Source organism: Elephas maximus, chromosome 24 (genome assembly GCF_024166365.1).
Source record: "Elephas maximus indicus isolate mEleMax1 chromosome 24, mEleMax1 primary haplotype, whole genome shotgun sequence".
Taxonomy (NCBI): domain Eukaryota; kingdom Metazoa; phylum Chordata; class Mammalia; order Proboscidea; family Elephantidae; genus Elephas; species Elephas maximus.
This window is the reverse complement of record NC_064842.1, coordinates 34,053,987-34,079,776: the sequence shown is the minus strand read 5'-3', so window position 1 is coordinate 34,079,776 and position 25,790 is coordinate 34,053,987. Positions and strand designations below refer to the sequence as shown.

At 39.7% G+C, this 25,790-nt stretch overlaps 1 protein-coding gene across 2 annotated transcripts in view; it reads left to right on the top strand.

Moving 5' to 3' along the window:
• Positions 1-6,128: 6,128 nt before the first annotated feature.
• The window catches only part of COG2 (component of oligomeric golgi complex 2), a 52,128-nt gene continuing 32,466 nt past the window's right edge, over positions 6,129-25,790 (top strand). For both annotated transcript variants that reach the window (XR_007515316.1, XM_049868648.1), the window contains exons 1-7: positions 6,129-6,328; positions 12,907-13,068; positions 14,392-14,457; positions 16,251-16,331; positions 18,050-18,153; positions 22,985-23,093; positions 23,636-23,815. Coding sequence is in view for 1 of the 2 variants with exons in the window: in XM_049868648.1 (XP_049724605.1) it covers positions 6,257-6,328; positions 12,907-13,068; positions 14,392-14,457; positions 16,251-16,331; positions 18,050-18,153; positions 22,985-23,093; positions 23,636-23,815 (774 nt within the window). In the remaining variant the exon portion in view is untranslated. The remainder of the gene's footprint in view (positions 6,329-12,906; positions 13,069-14,391; positions 14,458-16,250; positions 16,332-18,049; positions 18,154-22,984; positions 23,094-23,635; positions 23,816-25,790) is intronic.

Genomic DNA, 25,790 nt, shown 5'->3' with positions numbered 1-25,790 from the left:
CTCAGTGCTTAGCACATAATAGGAGCTTACTTACATTTGTTGAATAAATTTACAAATGAATAAATCTGACGCACAGCTAGCTACTCTGTAGGACAGAGTAGAACTGCCCCATAGGGTTTCCAAGGCTGTAATCTTTATCGAAGTAGACTGCTACAGCTTCCTCCCGTGGAGCAACTGGCAAGTTGGAGCTGCCGACTTTTTGGTTATCGGCCACGTGCTTAGCCACGGTGCCACCAGGGCTCCTCCGATAACAGGTACAGGTAGGTTTATATAGTTGATGGTGGAAAGATAAGAAAGTGCCTGTCTAATTTCCTTCTAATTTCTCAATAAGTGTAACACAACGGCATCGGCTGAGATTGAGGAGGTGTTGTGGGGAAGATGTGGGGAGGAGGGGTAAGGGCAAAGCTTGAAGGTTTGAAATAGTCATCTACATTAGAGGGAAAACAAAACCATTGGAGAGACAAAAGTTTCCAGTCAGTGTTGAGTGCCCAGTTGAGGTTTGTGGTCAAGCACTTGAAAGTACACCTTTCAGCTCAGCTGGTCATCTCAGTTGTGTGATTGATTCCTGGGTTTCTGCAACCAATGTTTGATGGAGTTATTTATTGAGAAACAGAATGAAGGAGGAGAAGCAGGTCTTCCAGAAAAGAAAACTAACCAAGTTTTAAACATATTGAGTTTAAGACATCAAAGTGAAGTACTCTAGTACGAGTTCAGATACATGGGTCTGGTTGGGAGGAAAGATGCCCATGATGGAGATGCAATGGGGGGAGTTGTTAGCATGAAGATGGGAGCTGAAATCAAGGGTATAGCTGAGATCACTGCAGGAGAGAGTAGTATGGAAGAGAGAGGGTAACAGACCCTGAGGAGCACCAGTGAGTCTCATGCATTAGTCATGCATGACAGTCTTGTCTCTCTAAGCAGACCTATAGCTCCTCAGGGCCAGGGGTCAGTTTCATTCATTCAGAGTCTCTAGCTTAGTGATAGCCACACAAAAGATAATTTTAAAATTTGCCCTGATTTGATTTCTCTGCACTTTTGTTTAGGAGAATCCAATCATAGTTTATTATTTTAAATGCTGCTGAGGGATAATTTTTTTCTAAAGGTAAAATCATGACTCTCATATAAACGCAAAATGAATACTTGTCAAAGATTTTATTTAGTTTGTTAATAAATAAAGGAGCTTGTGTGTTATAACCACTTGAAAGGAGAATCCAAAGAGCACACACATATACAGATAATCAAGCATGATGAAATGAATTTGCTTTATAGATTTCTGACTTCTTCCAAAGGGAGAGGGGAGATCAATTGTACTTTCCACTGGACAAAATTCATTTGCATGCCTATAGACAGAGTCATTTGCATTGACATCGATCACCCACAATTTATAGAGTTGTAAAACAGCTCAAAGATAAAAAGGGCAAAAGTACCACATAGAATCAGATAATCTGGAAAAGTGCACTAGAAATGCCTATTTTTCCACTGAAGACAACTGTACTCTTTTTGGTTTATTTCAAAGTCTTTCCTGATTTTTCCCTGTAATGCTAAAAAAAAAAAAAAGAAAGAAAGATTATCTCTACCATTTCTATTAGTTGGGTTTGTTATAAAATACACATTGAAGTACATTCAGGTTAATGTTCAGGGGTCCCAAATTCTGCTTCATGTCTCTGATAAGTGAATACTATGATATTCAGGTAATATTATAATTAATAAGTAAATATTAGGATAAAAAATATTATGATAGTACCTGAATATCAGAGTATTTCCTTATCAATTAGAGACACAAAGCAGAGTTTGGGACTCCTGAGCATTAATCTGGAAACCCTGGTGGTGTAGCAGTTAAGAGCTATGGCTGCTAATCAAAAGGTCTGCAGTTTGAATCCACTGGGTGCTCCGTGGCAACCCTGTGGGGCAGTTCTAATCTGTCCTTTAGGGTCACTATGAGTTGTAATCGCCTCGACGACAATGGGTTTGGTTTGGTTTTGAGCATTAATCTGTCTTCTAATTGGAATGGAAAATATTTGGGAATCGAGCCAAGCCACCTCAAATCCTCTCTAAAATGAAAAAAAAAATTTTTTTTTTTTTAAATGAAGCAGAGTGTAAATAAAATACATAAGATGTTAGAATGTCCCTCTTGGTTCTGTTAAAAAAAAAATCAAAACTCAAAGAAATTGAAATATAAGATTTGTCCTGAGTAGTTACAGTAGCTCCCCCTCCATCCGTGGTTTTGTTTTCTGTGGTTTCAGTTACATTTTGAAAATGTTAAATGAAACCCCAAGCAGTTCTACTCCGTCCCACCCAGGGAACACATTTGTGGAACTCTTATTAAATTGTTATAATTGTTGCCTTTTATTATTACTTACTGTTGTTAATCTCTTACTGTGCGTAATTTATAAATTAAACTTTATCATAGGTATGTATGTACAGGACAAAACACAGTATATTATAAGATTCAGTACTATCTGCGGTTTTAGGCAACAACAGGGGTCTTGGAAGTATCCTCCTCTAACTCTGTTTTCTATGCATATAGGAAGACCATTCCAATTCTAAAAAAAAGCAAGGTTCCAAGTAGGCTAGTTACAGTGAGGCTCATAAGAGAACAGGGAGAAGAACAGAAGACCAACTATTGGCAAATATTAAGATGATTGATTGAATCCTGTCTTTCCCGTTTTACTGAGACACACTTATCAGATTACTAGGCGGTCTCTGGCCTGGTTGCTAATAATTTTGCTATTGAACAGAAAAGAAAATCGATACGCAGCTGTGGGTGAAAAAAAAACAGGTCAGCAAATCTGCAGGCAGGATTCATTTTGGGTCAGGAATTTTTATGGTTAATATTTGGTCCCCTGGGTAAGAAAAAACCTTAAAATCAAATTAAGATGTTTGTTACTAATTTTTCTCTTTGACAGTTCATTTTTATGAGGTTTACAAGCCAAAGGGAGGTCCTGATGACAGTCCATCCTGCCCTTACATGCCTTCTTGTACACTTACCTCTAAGTCGAGTGCATGATTCATTTAAAAATGGAAATCCCTGTGTCCTGCGTGGTGAATAAGGGCCCTTTGGTTGCCATTGGAAGATTCAGCTGCTTTAATAACACAGTTCAGGAGAGGATCAGAGTGAGAATATAATGATCATAACTGGGGAAAATGCCCACATGAATTTCCTGAGCACAATATTTCTCTCTGTAGTTTTTGAATGTTCTTTAGCAAACCTACCAAAAGTGTGAAAACTATAAATAGGAGAGAGTGCAAAGAAAGAATGGGGTCTGTCACAATGTCACTGGAAAAAGGGAACCAAGAATTTTCCAGAGATGCAAAGTAAAAGGGGGTTTAATTTTTACTTAAGAATAAAGTAGCAGGCACATGCTTTATAAAAATTGAAGACAAGAAAAACTAGAGAATATGAGAGAGACTTGAAAAGACAGAAAAATTGTTAACTTAAAGTCTCATTCTTAAGAAAGGTAGAGATCAGGGAAGGGGAAAGAAAATTAGTACAAAATGACTCCTTATGTCTTAAGGAGACTTGGTGGTGCAGTGATTAAAGAGCTCGGCTGCTAACTGAAAGACTGGCGCTTCAAACCACAGCCACTGTGCAGGAGAAAGACGTGGCTGGCAGTCTGCTTCTGTAGAGATTTACAGCCTTGGAAACCCTATGGGGCAGTTCTACTCTGTCCTATAGGGTCACTATGAGTCGGAATTAACTCCATGGCAATGTGTTTGGGATTTTTTGTTTGTTTGTTTGTTTTTATTATGTCTTGCACTGACTAGGTACTTTATATCCACTTTCTGATGTAATCTTCTCCCAAATCCAATGAAATAAGTATCATTAAAAAAAAAAAATTACCAGAGCCAATATTCAAGCATTTAACAATAGACAAAGATTTAACAGCACAGGCACTAGTCAATCAAAAGGTGGCTGGAGGACCCCAGCTGAGCCAAGCATTACCCCTTACCAGCTGGATCAGGAGTCTGGGGTAGGGGTTTTGGGGAATGGGTGAGAGCAGCAGGGGAGCTCTGAGCACACTCTTGACAGAGGCTGTTCACCCACTGTTATGGAGGTGTTGCAATATTTAACAAATAGCATGGCTGAAATGGTGTGTACAAGTTGAATACCATTAGCTCTGGATAAAAACCCAGGGAGGTGTCCTCTGGGGGTGCAAAGGTCACAGGAAGGTTGATTCTTTTAGGGTTCTCTAGAGAAACAGAGCCAGTGATAGGTAGATAGATAGGTACACAGACTGATTTATTTTCAGTAATAGGGTCACATGATTGTGGGGGGCTGGCAAGTTCAAAATCTACAGGTCAGGTGATGAGCTGGAAATTCTTGCAGGTCAGGCAATGGGAAAAATGAAGAGATTTCAGGTAAAATGTCTATTTTTTAGTCTGGAGGCAGAACACATCCTAGGGAAAACTTTCTTTTTGCTCTTAAGGCCTCAACTGATGGGCTGAAGCCCACCCACATTATGGAGACTAATCTGCTTTGCTTAAGATCAACTGATTTAATTATATATAACTATTTCATAACAGCAACTAGACTAGTGTTTGACCAAACAACTGGGCACCACAGCCTAGGCAAGTTGACACATATAATTAACCAGAGAGCCTCTTGCCTTTGTCCCTACCAGGGTTCTCTGCTAGCATTTGGGTCCTCTCCTGCTGCTCCTGGCTTTGGTGAACTGCACCACTGCCACAGTCTATAGCTCCAATAAGCAGCCCAGTTCCTGGCCCATCAATTTTTCTAGACAGAAGTGGGGAATATTTTTTTTAATAAGGCTTGCCAGGCGCAGTGCTAGGGGGTGTATTGTTTTGGATTCTATCTCCATTAAAAAGTGACCAGTTTCCTTTTTGGGGTAACTTGAAGAGAGGCAGAAACCCTGGTGGCACAGTGGTTTAGAGCTCGGCTGCTAACCAGCAGGTTGATTGTTCAACCACCAGCCACTCTGCGGGAGAAAGATGTGGCAATCTGCTTCCTTAAAGATTACTGCCCTATGGGGCAGTTCTACTCTGTCCTGCATGGTTGCTATGAGTCAGGCTTGACAACAGTGGGGTTTGGTTTTTGGTTTGAAACATAGGCGTCTCACATTAAATAATTATATTAAGGCACTACCATCTCTGCCCCACTACAGAGTATCATGGGGCTAATGTTATCTCCAATGAGGAAAGGAGAAAACGGCACTGAGAGGAGCAGCCTAGAAGTTTATAAAAGCAAAGCTGTAGAAAAGAAAGACTCCAAGGGTGAAGAGTGTGAAGTGAGTTTTGTGGTTTGAGTTGCCAGAGTCTGAAGGGGAAAAAGAGAGAAATGCATCATTATAATTTGACCATGGAATTCACAGTTAGAAGAAAGGACAAAAAAGATAAAGCAAGGGAAGAGAAAAAGAAAGGAGAACTCAGAATAATATTGGGATAGAGAAATTAAGGAGAAAGTCTGAGAAATAGGGATGATTGCACCAATAATGGTCAAAAACACAAACATTGTCCCATTCCTGGTTTAGATTTAAAAACATATACACATATATTTCTCTACTGTGTTTTGACTAAGCAGGCAGTGAGGCCCTCCTGTAGAAACCTTGAATGTCCAAAGTTGGCTGGCCACCCTAGAACTGAGCCTCAAGTTGACCAGGGAATTGCCCAGAGGGTCCAGGGCTGCCCAAATCCTGTTCCTATAACTTCCCTGTAGCTGAACCCATGGCAGGAGAGGCTATACAGAGCCTCTGGGAGCTGAGAAAAATGGTGCAGGCCCTGGGGGCCCCCCATGCAGCCTCAGTGCCTAGGGCGGCCGAAGTGGCCAGCACAGGGGTATCAGGAAGAAAAAGATGATGGGCGGAAAAGTGGAAGACAGGCCTGAGTCATCCATGACTACTTCTTTGAGCATAACAAAATGGGAATATCTCAGGGGAGAAAACCCTGAGAGTGCACCGCAGGCATATCTTTTCCCAACGTCAACGGTGAGGCGGGAGAAGCCCCATCCTCTTGCAGATTTGCCTGCGCAGGCAGCAGTGCCACCTCTCGCCGCATGGGGACAGCACAGCTCCGCTGAGCGCAGCGGCGGCGGCTCGGGGCCCCTCTTGATCACGCTCGGAGGAGGCCCCACCCAGCGCCCTCGCTCATTGGCTGAGGCGCGGGCGCTGCCATGTTGGCGGAAGCGTTGCCTCTTGGACTGTGGACAGTGGCCGTGGCTGCGGCCGCCGCGTCTGCGTGCGTGGCATTCTACTCCTTCGCCTCGCCGGGGTCTCGGCGCTGAGAGACAGCGGCCGGCGGGATGCAAAAAAGTAGGATGAACCTGCCCAAGGGGCCTGACACGCTCTGCTTCGACAAGGATGAGTTCATGAAGGTGCGCGCCTGGGCTCCGGGTCCCTGAACCGGGCCGTGACTGCCCTCCTGTGCCCTCTGGGCCCTCTCGCGGGGCTTCTGCTCCTGCCGCCGTCCTGTGCCGCGCACGCCCTCTCCCAGTGCCTGCCAGGGTGGGACCTGGGACCTGCCCTGTGACGGGCCTTGGTGGGGACCTCGGTGCACTTTGCGGTGAATCTCTTGGCCAGACCCTTGGTCTCAGGTTTGACAGGTGTGGCCCCGAGAAAGCACTTCTGTGAAATCGTGCATATTGGGTGAGAAGGCTTGAAGGTTCTGGGCAAGTGGTTTTGGGCTAAGTGTTAAAAACCTTGGTATGCACCCGACCGTGTCACTGTGCAGTGTACTCAGATTGCAAGTCCTGTTGTCAGACAGAATCTTGTTTGGCCACTGCCCTGAGCGTAGGGGAAACGCTGGTGGTGTGGTGGTTAAGTGCTACGGCTGCGAACCAAAAAGTCAGCAGTTCGAATCCACCAGGCGCTTCTTGCCAACTGCATGGAGCAGTTCTACTGTGACCTATAGGGTCGCTATGAGTCGGAATCGACTGGATGGCAACGGTTTTGTTTTTTTGTTTTTGTTCTTTAGTGTTTGCACGTGGGAGCTGGGTAAGAATTTCTTGAATCTCTGAACCTATGTACCTACCCTAGGGACGGTCGCAAAAAAGGGCATTTAGTCTAAAGCTTTAACATTCATCTTAAATCTCTAGAACTAGATATTTGAAAGATTCGAATATACATACAGATTTTGCTGCAGTTCAACAAAGCAAAACATTCTCCTTTCCTAAAGTTGGCCTACCTCTCTTTATAAAGTGAACCTGAAGTTGGCCTGCAGATAATTGTAAGACAGATTTACAGAAAATAAATGTAAACTGGAAACATTTTACTGATAAAGCTTCATCAGGTACAGCTTTGAAAATGTTCAGGATTTGAATCAGAGGTTGGAGGAACTTGGGCTACTTACTCGGATATCCTTCGGAGTCTGCACTTAAGCCACCCAAAATCTAAGGATTGGGATTTTTGACACCACTTAGTAGTTTTAGTGTTGTAAAGTTAAAAGTTTTGGTTCATAGTAGACATTTAAAATTTTGAACAAGTGAATTTCTCTCTCTTTTTTTTTTTTAAATGACTTTTTAAGTTAAATTTTTTTTTTCATTCTCTAGGCTAATCAGCCTGTCTCTTTGTTATATTTGCATTCAGATCACATCTCCAAAACTGTGGCTTTAAAAAGCTATTTATATCTGGATGCTCTCTTGTGTGGCCGTATCATTTTTATACATGAGAATCCTCTAGACCTAGGAATAATGTACTCTTGTCTTTGATGTTCTTGTTAAACCACTGTAGTAAAAGCGTAATCACAGTGGGATGTCCAGAAGAAGGTGTTAAGTGGACTCTGGTTCAGAAACTCTTTGTTCCACCCCCTGGCTAAGAGCTACCCTGAAGCGAAGGTAGAAGGAACAAACTAAGGACTTGTCACTGGGAGAGGTACAATGGAAGGAGAAAGGGCACACACAGGGATAAGGAAGGAATATTGTTCTGACTTTAAGAATCCAGAAGTACAGAAATATCTTAACTTGTGCATCTCTTGACTTCATCAGACTTCCTGTGGGCCCAACACTGACATCTTTTTGACTCTAGCCCCATTTCCTTTCTCACCGTGAAATGACAGAATGCCTGTGGTAATGCAGCTTCAGGAAGTAGAAATCACAAAATATTAATTCTAAAAGAGAACTTAGAGATAGGAGAGAGCCAACTGGAAGTGTGGCTAGAATGCCAGCAAATCCAGGTTTTTTCCTGGCTCTTAAACCTCTGAATACACCATGCAATTTGTAGTACTCATAAATGTGACTACTCCATATGTAGAAGAAAATACGTGGAACAGCTGTTCTATGTAAAACATTGTTGATTTTCTAGGTGGGACCTGGAGATACAGGCTATTTGCAATTTGTGTTTCATTCAAAGAGAATTTTTAAGTTATAGTTCCACGGCAGAAGGGATGGTTGGCGAGCTTATGTGCAGCTGTCTACATTATATTTCTACATTTGTGTCTCATCAGAACATACTTGGTAATTAGATAGATTTAGAGGATATCAGATTTGCATTAGGAGAGGTGAGATTACTTGAAATCCAGTCAGTTGTTGGAAACTATTTCATTAATGTGCTGAAGATGATGAGGGTCTGCCAGTGTAATGACAGTAATTGTTCATTCAGTCAGCAGGCATTTATTAGTTACCTATTGTATGCCAACCAGCAATTTAGACATCGAAGTTATAAAGATAAACAATATGTGGTTTTGGCCCTCGAGCATGGTGATATGAAGAACATGCGTTCTGAGAAACTGCGCTTAGTTCAAAGTGGCTGAGTGAAATGAGAAATGAGACTGGAAAGGTAGATAGGATGGGGTGGCAAGTTGTAATGGGTCCTGTATAGTACACTGAGGGGTTTGTGCTCGATGCAGTATTCACTGTGGAGCTACAGTGGTTTATAGTAGGCAATGATGTGGTGATATTGACCACACTGGAGCTGACTGATCTCAGGAGGCTGCTTATTTCAGTGGTCCTTATAAGATCTAATGAGAAATGCAGAGGAAGGGACAGGTTTGTGAAAGATTCAGGTGATCAAAAGGCACGCGTGGCAGATGGAAGAATCTCCTGGGGCAGGGGTAATGGCAGCATCATACCATTAGCTTTGTCAGCTTTAAAAAACTACAGAAATCTTAGAGTTGACAGCCAACTAATAATTGTAACAGGACATGAGATATTGGTAGTAGGAGAGAGGAGGTGACATGCTAACAAAGATAAATTAGACCCATTTGCCTAGTGTGCTGTTGAAGCCACATCAGTTGCCCTGCCACTTCTGTCTCAGCATATGACTTCATCTCCTGTTTTACAGAAATAGCAGAGGCCAATCAAGCAGGAACTCCTGTCTTGCTGATAGCAATCATAGATTGTTGTATTTGCACCTATCCTCTTGCCCTCCTTGTCTCTTACTAGGAGAGCTTTCTTTCCTCGACCTGAGCTTTGGATCCCATCCCCCCTTGCCTTCTCAGGAACCTACTGTTATCCTATCCCTCTTTTTTTTTTTTTTTTAAATATACATTCTTTTCTTTTTCTTTTAATTTTTATTGTGCTTTGGGTGAAAGTTTACAAATAAGTCAGTCTCTCATACAAAGACTTATATACACCTTGCTATATATTCCTAGTTGCTCTTCGCCTAATGAGACAACACCCTCCTTCTCTCCGCCCCGTATTTCCGTGTCCATTTAGCCAGCTTCTGTCCCCCTCAGCCTTCACATCTCCCCTCCAGACAGGAGCTACCCACATAGTCTCATGTGTCTACTTGATCCAAGAGGCTCACTCCTCACCAGTATCATTTTCTATCTTGTAGTCCAGTCCAATCCCTGTCTGAAGAGTTGGCTTTGGGAATGGTTCCTATCTTGGGCTAACAGAAGGTCTGGGGACCATGACCTCTGGGGGCCTTCTAGTCTCAATCAGACCATTAAGTCTGGTCTTTTTACTAGAATTTGAGATCTGTACCCCACTGTTCTCCTGCTCCTTCCAGGATTCTCTGTCATGTTCCCTGTCTGGGGCAGTCATCAGTTGTAGCCAGGCACCATCTAGTTCTTCTGGTCTCAGGATCATGTAGCCTCTGATTTGTGTGGCCCTTTCTGTCTCTTGGGGTCATAATTACCTTGTGTCTTTGGTGTACTTCATTCTCCTTTGTTCCAGATGGGTTGAGACCAATTGATGCATCTTAGATGGCCGCTTGCTAGTGTTTAAGACCTCAGACGCCACTCTCCAAAATGGGATGCAGAATGTTTTCTTAATAGATTTTATTATGCCAGTTGACCTAGATGTCCCCTGAAACCATGGTCCCCAAACCCCCACCTCTGCTGCAGTCGCCTTTAGAGCCTTCAGTTTATTCAGGAAACTTCTTTGCTTTTGGTTTAGTCCAGTTGTGCAGACCTCTCCTGTATTGTGTGTTGTCTTTCCCTTCACCTAAATTAGTTCTTGTCTACCATCTAATTTGTGAACCCACCTCTCCCTCCCTCCCCCCGTCTCGTAACCATCAAAGAATATTTTCTTCTCTGTTTAAACTGTTTCTTGAGTTCTTATAATAGTGGTCTCATTACAATATTTGTCCGTTTGCAACCAACTAATTTCAGTCAGCATAATGCCTTCCAGATTCCTCCGTGTTATGAAATGTTTCACAGATTCATCGTTGTTCTTTATCGATGCACAGTATTCCATTGTGTGAATATACCATAATTTATTTATCCATTCATCCGTTGATGGGCACCTTGGTTGCTTCCGTCTTTTTGCTGTTTTAAACAGTGCTGCAGTGAACATGGGTGTGCGTATATCTGTTCGTGTAAAGGCTGTAATTTCTCTAGGATGTATTCCAAAGAGTAGGACTATTAGATCGTAGATCGTATGGTAGTTCTAGTTATAGCTTTTTAAGGAAGCGCCAAATCAATTTCCAAAGTGATTGTACCATTTTATGTTCCCATCAACAGTGTATCAGTGTTCCAGTCTCTCCGCAACCTCTTCAACATTTGTTATCTTGTGTTTTTTGGATTAATGCCAGCCTCGTTGGAGTGAGGTGGTATCTCATTGTAGTTTTGATTTGCATTTCTCTGATGGCTAATGGTTGTGAGTATTTCCTCATGTATCTGTTAGCTACCTGAATGTCTTCATTAGTGAAGTGTCTGTTCATGTCCTTTGCCTATTTTTTAATTGGGTTATTTGTCTTTTTGTTGTTGAGTTTTTGCAGTAACATGCAGATTTTAGAGATCAGACATTGATCGGAAATGTCATAGCTAAAAACTTTTTCCCAATCTGTAGATAATCTTTTTGCTCTTTTGGTGAAGTCTTTGGATGTGCATAGGTGTTTGACTTTTAGGAGCTCCCAGTTATCTAATTTCTCTTCTGGTGTTTGTACAATGTTAGTAATGTTTTGTATATTGTTTATGCCATGTGCTAGGGCTCCTAGCGTTGTCCCTATTTTTTCTCCCATGATCTTTTTCATTTTAGATTTTATATTTAGGTCCTTGATCTATTCTGAGTGAGTTTTTGTGCATGGTGTGAGGTATGGGTCTTGTTTCATTTTTTTTTTTTTGCAGATGGATATCCAGTTATGCCAGCACTATTTGTTAAAGAGACTGTCTTTTCCTCATTTAACAGACTTTGGGCCTTTGTCAAATATCAGCTGCTCATATGCGGATGGATTTATGTCTGGATTCTCAATTCTGTTCCATTGGTCTATGTATCTGTTTTTGTACCAGTACCAGGCTGTTTTGACTACTGTAACGGTATAATACGTTCTAAAATCAGGTAGTGTGAGGCCTCCCACTTTGTTCTTTTTTAGTAATGCTTTACTTATCCAGGGCCTCTTTCCCTCCCATATGAAGTTAGTGATTTTTTTTTCTCCATCTCATTAAAAAAAGTCACTGGTATTTGGACCGGGATTGCATTGTATCTATAGATTGCTTTGGGTAGAATAGATATTTTTACAGTGTTGAGTCTTCCTGTCCATGAGCAAGGTGTATGTTTTTCTACTTATGTAGGTCTCTTTTGGTTTCTTGCAGTAGCATCTTGTAGTTTTCCTTGTATGAGTCTTTTATGTCTCTGGTTAGATTTATTTCTAAATATTTTATCTTCTTACGGGGTATCATAAATGGTATTGATTTGGTGATTTCCTCTTCAACGTTCTCTTTGTTGGTGGAGAGGAATCCAACTGATTTATGTATGTTTATCTTGTATCCTGATACTCTGCTAAACTCTTCTGTTAATTTTAGTAGTTTTCTTGAGGATTCTTTAGGTTTTTCTGTGTATAAGATCCTGTCATCTGCAAACAGAGATACCTTTACTTCTTTGCCAGTCTGGATGCCCTTTATTTCTTTATGTAGCCTAATAGCTCTGGCTAGGACCTCCAGCACAATCTTGAATAAGAGTGGTGTTAAAGGGCATCTTTGTCTGGTTCCCATTCTCAAGGGGAATGCTTTCAGTCATTCTCTGTTTAGGATGATGTTGGCTGTTGGCTTTGTAGAAATGCCCTTTATAATGTTTAGGAATTTTCCTTCTATTCTATTTTGCTAAGACTTTTTATCATAAATAGGTATTGGACTTTGTCAAATGTCTTTTCTGCATCAATTGATAAGATCATGTGGTTCTTGTCTTTTGTTTTATTCATGTGATAGATTACACTGATTGTTTTTCTAATGGTGAACCATCCCTGCATACCTGGTATGAATCCCACTTGGTCATAGTGAATTATTTTTTTGATATGTTTTTGAATTCTGTTGGCTAGAATTTTGTTGAGGATTTTTGCATCTAAGTTCATGAGGGATATTGGTCTGTAATTTTCTTTTTTGTGGTGTCTTTACCTGGTTTTGATATCAGGGTTATGCTGTGAGCCAGCATCTTTATGTCATCTTGTGTAATATAGCAATATAGCCTTAGGAAAGACTGGAATGGGATTTCTTTCTTATTCTTTTTTCACATTTTATTTTTATATGTAAATGTGATGTCATTACAATAAATTTTTTCTTTCTGGTTTTATTTTTCAGGAAGATTTCGATGTTGATCATTTTGTGTCTGACTGTAGGAAACGGGTCCAGCTGGAAGAACTTAGAGATGATCTTGAACTCTACTATAAACTTCTTAAGACTGCCATGGTTGAACTCATCAACAAGGATTATGCAGATTTTGTCAACCTTTCCACAAACTTGGTAAACTTTAAGTCCACATTTCCTACCCATGAATACATTTACACATACACTTTCTGTCTCATTCATATTTACTCTTAAAAATGCTGAATATTTTTAAAAACCTTTTAGTTGATTTTCCTCCCATATACTTGAAGAGATCACTAATCTCATTAATGAAATAACCGGACTTTCTTGGTGTATGTTTTTATATACATATTTTTATTTTTTACTCATTTGAGACTGTTCTAACTTGATTATTTTTTTTCAATGAGGTAGTAAATATAAGTGAAAAAGATAGTCATATCAGAGTGGTTATTTTTTATTAATTGCTTACTGATTTCCACGAAATCTCACTGATTTAGAGTAATTTGCAAGAGAAAGTATCAGCCATTCTTAAGGAAATGCTTAATTTACTTTCAGGTACATGTGCTAACCAGAGCTAGGTTGAGGGAACATTGGCCAGTGTTAATTGGAGATTTGGTTTTATAAAAATGAAAGTGGTTTGTAATAACAGCATTAGTTGTTTGCAAAAGTAGTTTAGAAATCCTTGCATTTTAGTACTTGCAAAGTTTGCCTTTAGCCTTCCTGCTCATATTTTAATTTGCTCTTTAAATCTATTTGTCCAAAGAAGGACAGGCATTAGCCACCTTTGTTAGAATTTCAAAAAGTACTAAAATTAATTAACCATATTTGTTTTTGGGAAATGTACAACTAAGATAATGTTCTAGTAGAATTAGAAAACTGGAAATTTTATTTCTATTTTACTTAATTTGAGTTTTTTCTTGAGGGTTATAATAATGCTTATGAGAGGAGACTTCGCATCAGCTGGTTGAATATCATAAATTACAGACAGCTATTCACCTCCAGTTGACATTTTTCAAATTCATTTAAAAATTTTATCCAAAGGCAAATTGTGCATAAGGAGAATTTTATTTATTATGACTTTCCTTATTTCTATAGCTTTCATGTATATAAAGTTTTTTCATATTCTATCAGTAATATTTTTGGCAAAATAACTCTTCTGTTATTAAACTAATTACTTAGTGATCTGTGGTTTTCCTTTTTTGTAATACGACAAGGATGACCTAAATTCAGTACAGTTATGATCATTAAGGAGCCCTGATGGCGCAGTGGCTAAGAGCTCAGCTGCTAACCAAAAGGTTGGCAGTTCAAATCCACCAGCTGCTCCTTGGAAATCCTATGAGGCAGTTCTACTCTGTCCTCTAGGGTTGCGATGAGTCAGAATCGACACGACAGCAGTGGGTTTTTGGTTTGGTGATAATAGATACTTACCTATTACTCTTGATTGCATCGTGCTTATTATGTCAACATGATTGGCTTTAGGTTGGCATGGACAAAGCCCTCAATCAGCTCTCTGTGCCTTTGGGACAATTACGAGAAGAGGTTCTGGTAAGCTCTCAAATAATACCACACGGTCTACCACAGAGCGCGATGTGTTTGTGTGCCTCTTCAAAGAAGAATGCCTTTAATCTGTCAGGTTTTTTTGAATGGTCAGTGGTTATAGTACCCACCTACTCCCCCCCCCACCAAAAATTATAAATCATTCTCTTTTTTGCATGCTATATTATAACCTAAAAAAGCGTGTTTATTTTGAAGATGACAGATTCTCAGAATAAACAGCTTTAAATTGTCAGGGAGTAGAAGGCTATGTGAAAATTCAGCTTATTAATGGCACATCACTCCTGTAACTGCTCCTCAACTTATGAGTGGCTTATATTTTTAAAATTTGTAGTTTTAAAAGTATTTTCCCAAGCAATATTTTACTCATAGCTTCCTGGACCAGTCCACAAAAGCTATTTACCCTATGATGTAACTGAAAGATAATATAAAAATAATGTAATACTTAATAAGTGTTATAGTTTATGTTTCCCTGAGAAAATGCCTGTTGTGGGAATGGGACTGCCCACCTCTAAGCCACTGGCAATGGGGGCTTTGTCTGGATGGACAGCAGACCTAACTCAGGCATCACTTCCTACAGAAAACTGGGCTGTCTTCCTTTCCCCACCTCCAGTCTGTGTTGGGGCCTGACTTCTAGACTGCTTTAGCACTCCTGTTTTTGTCATTAAACTTAGTGTATTATAATGTCTTTTTCACTACCGGCTCATCAGCAGCTGGCACGGCCTTACTCACCTAGCCCCAGGACAGCGTCTGACCCCTAGAGGGCTCTAGCAGATGATGTAAGTAAATATTTAGCACCTGTATAGTGCTGGAAAACAAATGCAAAATAGCAGAAATATCAGAACTTAGGAGTCCAGAGGCAGGGAAGGCAGGAAAGAATTCTTAGAACTAAGTCTTGAACTCTGCCTTGAACTAGGAAATATTTTCAAATGTTCAAGTCTTTTTTGATTAAATAAAGGCAACACACACACCCAACTTGTTAAAATACTTTTCTTTGGAGTTGAGGGAAAATGGTTTTTGTGGCGCACTGTGTGATTACACACAGCCTCCGAAGGCTTCTCCTCTTCTCAGGGGGCCTTTCCTTGGCTTCTGGACATGTTTTTCCACTTACAGCTTCTCCCTTTTCCTGGCCATCTTCTTCCTTAGCTCTTTCTTCATTCCTAATTTTTCCAAAAGAACATTTCCATCAAGGTATGTCAGTGCTTAAAAATTCTTTAGTTCTCTAAAATCTGTAGAATCTAGCCTAAACACTTTATCAAATCAAAGTCTTCCTAAATTTAACCCCCTCACCATCTGTCCAACTCCATTTCTACTTCTTCCCACACTGAAGCCTTGGCGCACTCAGGTGTATGCCTCACTGATGCTGAACACATCAGACTCACTTCTACCTTCCTGCCTTTTGTGTTTTCGCATCATCTCCTCTCCACCCTTCTCAGCATACAGAGATTTCCAAAGTTGACTCAAGGCCATTCCCTTCATAGAATTTGCCTAGGCTCTAACTCAGATTATCCTTTTTCTACCCTGAGCGCCTATGAAATTCATTGTGTATATATTATTATTCTTTTGGCAGTTAATCCCGTTTGACCTTGCATTTATATGTCATTTTGCCCCTAAATTTTATATGTTCCCTGAACAGCAATCGTGTCTAAATAATATTTTGTATTTTTGCCAATATCTACATAAGATGACCTGTAGATATTAAGTTTTGTGGAACTGAGTTAAAAGGTTAATTTAATAATGTTACAGAACAATTTCTACAGTACATTTTCTTTTTTCTTTTCAAGAGTCTTAGATCGTCTGTGAGTGAAGGAATTCGGGCAGTAGATGAACGCCTGTCTAAACAAGAAGACATTAGGAAGAAGAAGGTATACTCAAGTACTGTAACTTTAAAACATTGACTCTGTATATCACCTTATAGTTACAAGCATTCTCACATTTATGGTTTCATTTACTCTTCGTGGCAACTTTAGAGAGAAGAAAGGTGACATCTCTCTTTCACATTTTAGGAAACAGTAGCTCAGCAAGGCTAGTGAGGGGTAGAACAGAGTCAGCCCAGGCCTTCTCCTGGTCTAATTCAAGTCCAGGTAATAAGAGGGGTGGTTTGGAGTAATTAATTAAAAAAAAAGGAAAATTGCATATTCTTCTTGTGCTTTAATTTACTCATGGCAATATTACCATTTTTAAAGAGAACTTTGGATTTCATGTTACATACCAGCTGAAAGCTTTCTTGTCATGTCTTCTCATACATTTCAGTGCTGTGAAGCTGTTCTTTCCCCAAAGGTCTTTTGCATGTATATATTTATGCTTTATAATGTTATCTGTTTGAAGCAAAAGAATTTTAGAGCTACCCAAGTGGCCACTAAATTAAAGTTTCTCACTTTTCAAAAGAGGACAGTAATAACTGGCATCGGTGAAGCACTTTAAAATTTAACAAGCGTATTATTTTTTAACAACCCTGTAAAGAAGATCTCCTTATTAGTATTTTAGAGACTAGAGAGTTAGTGGGCTTTCTAAAACAAATGATTTTAATGTTCTACTGCAGGTTTATAGTTTTTAAAAAAGCAGAGTTTTGCTTTCTCATTCTGCAACATTTGTTTGTTTGTTTTCCCCTTGTGTATACTTCTGTGTGCACTGCCTTTACTATTCAGTGGTTCTGCCTGTATGCTTCAGTTTTATTTTCTGGTTTTATTCTGATTTTATCTTGGCAGAGTTGGAATTAGAATTCAAGACTTCTCACTCTGGCCTGTTGCTCTTTCCAACCTTTTCTAAGTTTATTAGCATGCTTTTTTTCACATCTCAAGGGAGAGAAGTCTGTTTTGGAGACCTACTTGTTGATTCTTCTTTGGATTCCCTCTCAGCTTTTGTCCAAAGAATTCAAGAATATAGCATGTTTCTAGAAAAGAGCATAAGCTTTATAAAGCAGGGGATTTTTGCCTGTTTTACTCACTCATGTCCCAGTACCTAGAAGAATGTCTGGTACATAATAAGTGCACAGTAACTATTTGTCTAATGGATGACTTTTTATTTTTTCTGTTCTTTTAAAGATAAGTGTGTTTGTATTATTCCTTGACCTTTCCACAACCCTCTGAAGAGCTGCTTAGCAAAGCGTTATCAGATGTTTGCCTTGTGTAATAAGTATCTTCACTGACTAGTCACTCACGTGACTATTTGTTTTGACACTTAGGCATATCACTCACATATAAGGGTAGAGGATACATATTATCAGAAATGAAAATTAAAACAGCAAGAAAGGAACTGAGGAAATGAATATAGTACACATAGGGACATTCATATGAGATAAGAAAAAGAAGGAATAAGAATGCAGAATACGAGAAATAAAAAGTCTACTTTTTAAAAACTAAACTTGCAGTGTTGACGTATGCTTATTCTAGAAAACCAGTATTAAGATTTGCATGCTTGGGAATTCAGTGTTATGTAGAATATTCAAAATGTAGACGGCTTTAAATATTTCAAGCTAGCTTTTGACTTTGTCTTTTCATGCATTTAGAATGAGGAAATAAAGTAGTTAAGATTAACATGATAACTTGTTTGTTTTGTTTTTGCTTCAATTTTACTTTTATAGATGTGTGTGTTAAGGCTTATACAAGTTATTCGATCAGTTGAGAAAATTGAAAAAATCTTAAATTCTCAAAGTTCTAAAGAAACATCTGCACTAGAAGCAAGCAGGTAAGTATATTTTACTAAATGCCACACCCAGCCTAAATTTTTGTTTTTAGTTAAAACTCATTTCTGACAAAGAAAAAAAATCCAAGTTTATGTGCTGAGTGTTTTTAAACGTAGCTCAAGAAAAGTCGAGGGCATGAAATAGTAAAGTTTACAGTACACAGCGTTTTAAACCCTGCGTAGGTCAGTTTCAGTACACCACCTTTAGGGGAATCAGAGGCAGGGTACCTTCTGTAGAAGATTTTTATCTTGGGAATTTCATTACCCAAGGACTAGTAAAAGCCTTCTTCATCATCGAGATGTGGAATAACACTCAGCTTTCTCAGAGTTTTTTTAGACATGCCCATAGTATTGCGTTTGATGTATCTTGAGGTTCAAAACGTGCTAGCATTGTATCATTAGGAAATAGTACAGGACCCATTTAGTAGAAATGTGTAAAGAAAGAAGAAAAAGCTTATGAAATAAGAAAAAGATGACATTTCTTTTGTTGTACTGTGACTTTCTTATTACCTTCCCACTCTAGAATTTAAAGCCAGCCAGTTTGGTAAGTAAGTGACTCAAAATGAGTACAGTAGATCGTATCAAAACTATTGGGAGGCACCGTGGTACAGTGGAAGGAACAGAGGCTCTGGACTTAGATCGATCTGAATTTATATTGCACATACCAGCTGGGTAGCCTACGATTACAGAGAATGTAAGCTAATAGAGCCTGTAAGAGAGAGAATATATAAACAAGACACTGTAAAAGTTATCTTTTATAAAACACAATTACAGGATCACCTTCTCCAGGAAGTCTTTCTTGACCACTCTGGTTTAGATGGCCCATATCTGTGCTTCTCTCAGGCCTCTGGGCCATCTACCAGAGAACTTCTACATGCAGTTGGAACCACTGATTTACTTACATGCTTTTACCATCAGACTGAAGGCCCTTGGCGTCATTACACCCACAGTGTCTGGTACTAGTAGGTGCCTGATAAAGGTACCAAAAGTCACCCACAGTGAGGAATAGAGCTGGGGTTGCAGACAAGATTTCTACTTACCATGTTTAACATAATAGACATTGTATTCCTTCTTGGTCAGAATCGCCTTGAGGAGCTTTCTTTAATTCAGATCAGCAATTTTAGTCTGTAGAAAAGGCAAAACCGGAGCAATGTTAAGTGAATCATAAATATATCATGCTTCTTAGGCCAAGAAACGTTTAGGTAATTTGTAATATGTCCACAGTAGGTGATTCAGGGAAGAGGTAGGAATATTCAAGACAGAGAGTTAACCTTTTGAGTTGGTCATGTTGGACAATTAGGTATCCTCTACCTCTAAACTAGTTTGGATGCTTTAAATACAGAACTGGGTGCAGAGTACATAATATGATCCTGTTTATATAAAATTCTAGCAAATGCAAACTAAGTGCAGAAAACAAAACTAGTTATTCTGTCCTTTAGGGTTGCTATGAGTCAGAATCAACTTGACGGCAACGGGTTTGGTTTTGGTTTTTTTATTGAGTAAAACACATAATGAAGAATTCTAAGATAATTAAGTCCTGCCTTCTGCCCTCTAGGAGCATCAGATTAATAAGGGAGGTGAATGGATATTAATAACCGATATAAGGCAAAGTGTGTTGCTGTGAACCATCTTGTACATCTTTTTGTGAACCTATGTCCACCTTCTGTATAGGATGTGCTTAAGTTCACTGATCCTGTTACCCACAGACTTCTATTCTAGCTCCACCCAGTTCCTACCATCTTTACTCTTTTAAAACAGAACTCTCCTAATGTAGCATCAACTGAAATCATCAACTTGGTTGTCAAGAAAGGAATGACTTTAAGTCTCAATGAGAAGGCATTATAATTATTAAAAATATAGTTGACTTTAATGTTTCATAGGCTTTATCCCATTATTATTTTTTATTGCAGTAAAAAATATATAACAAAACATTTGCCATCAACACTTTTACATGAACAATTTGGTGACATAAAGTATGTTCATCATGTTGTGCAACTGTTACTACGATCTGTTTCCAGGTTTTTCCATCACCCTTAACAGAAGCTTGGTGCCCTCTAAGCACTGGCTCCCTCTTTCCCCCTCACTTCCACCCCTGATAACTACTAATGAATTTTGATCTCCAGACATTTGCCTATTCTAGATATTTCATGTTAAGTGGGGTCATACCATATTTGTCCTTTTGCATCTGTCTTATTTCACTTAGCACAATGCTTTCATGGTTCATCATATCGTAACTTGTATCAGGACTTCATGTCTCATTATGGTCAAATAAAATATTCCATTATATGGATGTAGCACACTTTTTATTATCCATTCATCTTTGATGGTTATTTCCACCTTTTGGCTATTGTGAATAGTGCTGCAGTGAACATTGGTGTATTAAGTATCTGTTTGTGTTCCTGCTTTCAGTTCTTTTAGATATATAACTTAGGAGTGGAATTGCTGTGTCGTATGGTAATTCTGGAGTCGTGGTGGTGCAGTGGTTAAGAGCTCAGCTGCTAACCAAAAGGTTGGTAGTTCGAATCTACCACCTGCTCCCTAGAAACCCTATAGGGAAGTTCTGTTCTGCCCTATAGGGTCATTATGAGTGAGAATCAACTTGATAGCAACAGGTTCGTTCTTTTTTGTGTGGGGGGGCGGTTTATGGTAGCCCTAGGAGTCCCTAGGTGGCGCAAATGGTTAAGAGCTCCACTCCTAGCCAAAAGGTTGGAAGTGCGAACCCACCTAGAGGTACCTCAGATGATAGGCCTGGCAATCTGCTTTTGAAAGGTTACAGCTTGAAAACCTTATGGCACAGTTCTGCTCTGCACACATGGGGTCACTACAAGTCAGAATGGACTCGAGTACAGCTAAAATAATAATATGGTAATTCTATGCTTGACTCTTTGAGGAGCCACCAAACGTTTTCTACAGTGGCTGCACCATTTTGGAATTCCACCAGCAATGGATGAGGGTTACAGTTTCTCCTGTTGTTTTTTGTGTTTTTGACCATAGCCATCCTAGTAGGTGTGAAGTGGTATCTCATGATGGTTTTGATGTGCTTATTGGCCATTTGTATATCTTCTTTGAAATGTCTGTTGAAATCCTTTGCCCATTTTTTAATGGTATTGTTTGTCTCTTTGTTGTTAAATTGTAGTAGTATAGGTAGTGAACCATTGTCATTTCTTTCTAAATGAAAGTGTCTTAATTATTTGAATTCAGTAAAGGCCATTTGTACTTGTTCATAAAGTCTCTGTCGCCTATGATACCCTCATATAGTACGTAGCTTTTAGAGAAATGTTTAAAGCAACTGATTTGATGTTTTAGAAAAGCTGTGTATATCGGTCCCCTGTGTTAGACATGTTGGTGACCATTAACATTGTGTAAACCAAAAACCAAACCAGTTGCCATTGAGTCAATTCCCACTCATAGCAACCCTATAGGACAGAGTAGAACTGCCCCATAGGGTTTCCAGGGAGCGCCTGGTGGATTCAAACTGCCGACCTTGTGGTTAGCAGCCATAGCTCTTAACCACTACGCCACGAGGGTTTCCATTAACGTTGTATAACCGAATAGGGATGTATTTTTTCTGTGCCTGAGTTTAGTTATCTTTTGGTTATTTTTTCTTACTTGTTTTCTTCTCCCTCCCTTCTTCTCTTCATTCCATTCTTTCACTTCTGTCAATGGAATATTGGACTCACAAATTAGGCTTTATGTTTGATCTTTTTTCTGTGTTTAGTTTTTTGATCTGTGTTTTAGGAGATTGTCTTAACTTTATCTTCTCTTTAATTGAATTTTTAGTTTTAGCAGTCACCTGTAAATCATTTTTCAGTCCTTGCATTATCCTTGTTTCTTCTGAGTGAGATCTTTTTTTTAAAGTCTTGTATCTTTGCTGTGCTTTTATTAGGGCTTCAAAAGGGAGGGAAAGCATCGTGTACTATGGTTGTCTTGCCTGGATGGCTGACTGGTTTTTTCAGTCCCCTCTTAAAGTGTCAGTCCAACTCATAGCGACCCTATAGGACAGAGTAGAGCTGCCCATAAGGTTTCCAAGGAGCAGCTGGTGGATTCACAGTGCCTACCTTTTGGTTTGCAGCCAAGCTCTTAACCACTGCACCACCAGGGCTCCTCTTATAGTGAGTGATTATCTCTAGTACATTTCCTTTTGGTGTAAGGTGAGGATAAACTGTTTTAGCAAGCTGTCTCCTGTATATTACAGTTATTAACCTATAGAAAGTTTATAATGTATTTGGTGAAATAGACAATATAATTAATTTATAAAATAAAATAGTGACAATAAAAGTAAAAAAATGGGCTTCCACAAAACAGATTTTGCTATTTGAAAAGCCAGTTTTATTTTCTTGAAGAGACGAAAGTGAGGTATTTTAGAAGGACGGAGAATTAGGCAGGTAGAGAAGTAGAAGAGCACTCGGTGTGAATAATAGGGTAGGGCAAGGGAGAGAGAAAGAAGGTTAAAGGTCAAGAAGAAGTCACAAATGGGAGTGCTTGGAGAAGGTGGTGGGACCCTGTGATTGCCCCCACACTGACCTAGCCCCCTCCTGCTTATTTCTGGGCCCCGTGGTCAGAGCCAGGCAGGGTCACTACACCCCACTGCGTCTAGAATATGCCATGCATATGGCTTCTAGTAGGAATCGATTGATGGCTCAGAAGATGCCCAGAGAAAAAAATAGCTTTAAGATTTCACCTCATAACAGAACGCTCATAGAAAAACACTGTCTGAAGATTTGGAAACAGTCAGTGTTAGAGCGTCACCATTGCTGACCTGTATGATGTGTTCTTTTAGAAATAAAAACCCTGTGATTGTGAATTAAATTTCTTTGATTGTTGTACCTGCTAGCCCACTTTTGACTGGACAGATTTTGGAGCGAATTGCCACAGAATTTAACCAGTTACAGTTTCATGCTGTTCAGAGCAAAGGCATGCCTCTTCTGGACAAAGTAAGACCAGTAAGTGCTCTTCTGGGTTCTCATAGTTTGGTGTTCAGGAATTTGCACAATAGTCTTGGTTTAACTTAGTGCTGCCTGTGATATTAGTTGTTGGTCTACAGGATTTTTAAGCTAGCCTTCAATTTTTTGTCCTTTTACTTTTTGTTTTTTGGGCTCTGCATTATAGATGTAGTATAGAGACTCAGCCACATTCTCTGAACTATAAGAGTAGAATTTTTCCTGAATTCCACATAACTTGACACATAATATGATATAGCCAGATTTAGTGTATCTGAAGCCTTTGGACTTTAAAACCATGGTGTTTATCAGATTTTCCTCAGGCTTAGGAGGAAAATAACTTTTTTCTCACTCAGTAATTCTGTCTGAACTCTTCTCTGGTAAAATGAAGATTTACTATTAAGGGGATTGTTACCACCCAGGAAATGTTAATGTTTTAATTTTATATATATTCTATTGGGGTAAGTGACTTGTTATGTATATATTTGAATTTTTAGAAATTGTTCCAACTAGAGCTTTCTTTACATATCTCTTTTTTCTTGCAGCGTATAGCTGGCATTACAGCCATGTTACAACAATCCCTGGAAGGCCTCCTGTTAGAAGGCCTTCAGACTTCCAACGTTGATATAATACGGCACTGCTTGCGGACTTATGCAACAATCGACAAGACACGTGATGCAGAGGCATTAGTCGGTCAAGTACTAGTGAAACCATATATAGATGAGGTATGTGCACCTCAAAGCTTTCATTCAGCAAACGTTTATAGAGCATATACTATGTCTGAGACACTTCGCTGGGTGTGAGGATATAAGATAAATATAGTAGAGATCTTTCCTTAAAGATGATCATAGTTACCGCAGTATCATTTGGAAGAAAGGGGTGATTCCTTTTTGGTTACAATCAGCATGCCAGGCATTAGGCATACCCTCAAGTAGATTCTAGCTGGGCATCATCATAATTTAGTGGGGGCAAGAGTCTTGCCTGTGAAAAAGATATGCAACAAAGTTTTTGAGGTCAATTTTATCAAGAATATATAAATTATACCTCAAAAAGTTGTTTTTAAAAAGTTTTGGACCACTGGTCTAGTGAGCAGAATAAAGCAGTTAAACCGATGGCAACATGACAGCATACAAGTGCCTGGGTGGAGGTGTGCACAAAGAACTCTGTGAGCATAGAAAAGTGCGTTAAGTAGGAAGACAGTGGTATTCCAGAAATCTTCACTGGATACATGATATTTGGCCCAGCCTTGAAGGTATATGGAGGAGTTTGCCAGGGCAGGAAGATAGGAGGGAACAATATTCAAAATGAAGGACTTTTATGTTCAAATTGACAGTAACATCTTAATCCAGAACGTGGCTGTCCAGTACCGTTCACTTGCCATTGAGCAGCCGGAATATCGGTTGTGCCATTTAAAACTGCTGACATTTGACCATTTCTGACATATGAAAAGGACAGCTTCATCAGGGTCACACTGACAGAAGTGACAGTCCATCCTCAGTGTTTTGAGACTTTCTTCCAGTCATCTGTCAGTGTGACTGTTATTTCTGTCCAGTCAATGCTGATATTCAGCATGACTGTTTCCCACCGCCCCCCCCCCCCGCCACATTTAGAATTCTGTTGAAGGAATTTATTATCAGGTTTTAAGATATTGCATTAAAACCCAGACCATTTCCCATTTGTTTTGTTTGTTTGTTTAATTTTGTTTTTGTTGCTGAGAATATAAACAGCAAAATGTACACCAATTCAGTAGTTTCTACATGTACAGTTTAGTGACCTTGATTACATTCTTTGAGTTGTGCAACCATTCTCGCTGTCCTTTTCTGAGTTGTTTCTACCCCTTTAATACAAATTCACTGCCTCTTAAGATTCCTGTCTAATCATTTGAGTTGCTGTTAATTTCATCCCATATAGATGGTTCTTTTTTTTTATTAACTTTTATTGAGCTTCAAGTGAATGTTTACAATTCAAGGCAGTCTGTCACATATAAGTTTACATACATCTTACTCCGTACTCCCACTTGCTCTCCCCTAATGAGTCAGCCCTTCCAGTCTCTCCTTTCGTGACAATTTTGCCAGCTTCCGAATCTCTCTATCCTCCCATCCCCTCTCCAGACAGGAGATGCCAACACAGTCTCAAGTGTCCACCTGATATTATTAGCTCACTCTTCATCAGCATCTATCTCCCACCCACTGTCCAGTCCCTTTCATGTCTGATGAATTGTCCTCAGGGATGGTTTCCGTCCTGTGCCAACAGAAGGTTTGGGGACCATGGCCGCCGGGATTCCTCTAGTCTCATCCAGACCATTAAGTATGGTCTTTTTATGAGAATTTGGGGTCTGCATCCCACTGATCTCCTGCTCCCTCAGGGGTTCTCTGTTGTGCTCCCTGTCAGGGCAGTCATCGATTGTGGCCGGGCAGCAACTAGTTCTTCTGGTCTCAAGATGATGTAGGTCTCTGGTTCTTGTGGCCCTTTCTGTCTCTTGGGCTCTTAGTTGTCATGTGACCTTGGTGTTCTTCATTCTCCTTTGCTCCAGGTGGGTTGAGACCAATAGATGCATCTTAGATGGCCGCGTGTTAGCATTTAAGACCCCAGACGCCACATTTCAAAGTGGGATGCAGAATGTTTTCATAATAGAATTATTTTGCCAATTGACTTAGAAGTCCCCTTAAACCATGGTCCCCAAACCCCCGCCCTTGCTCC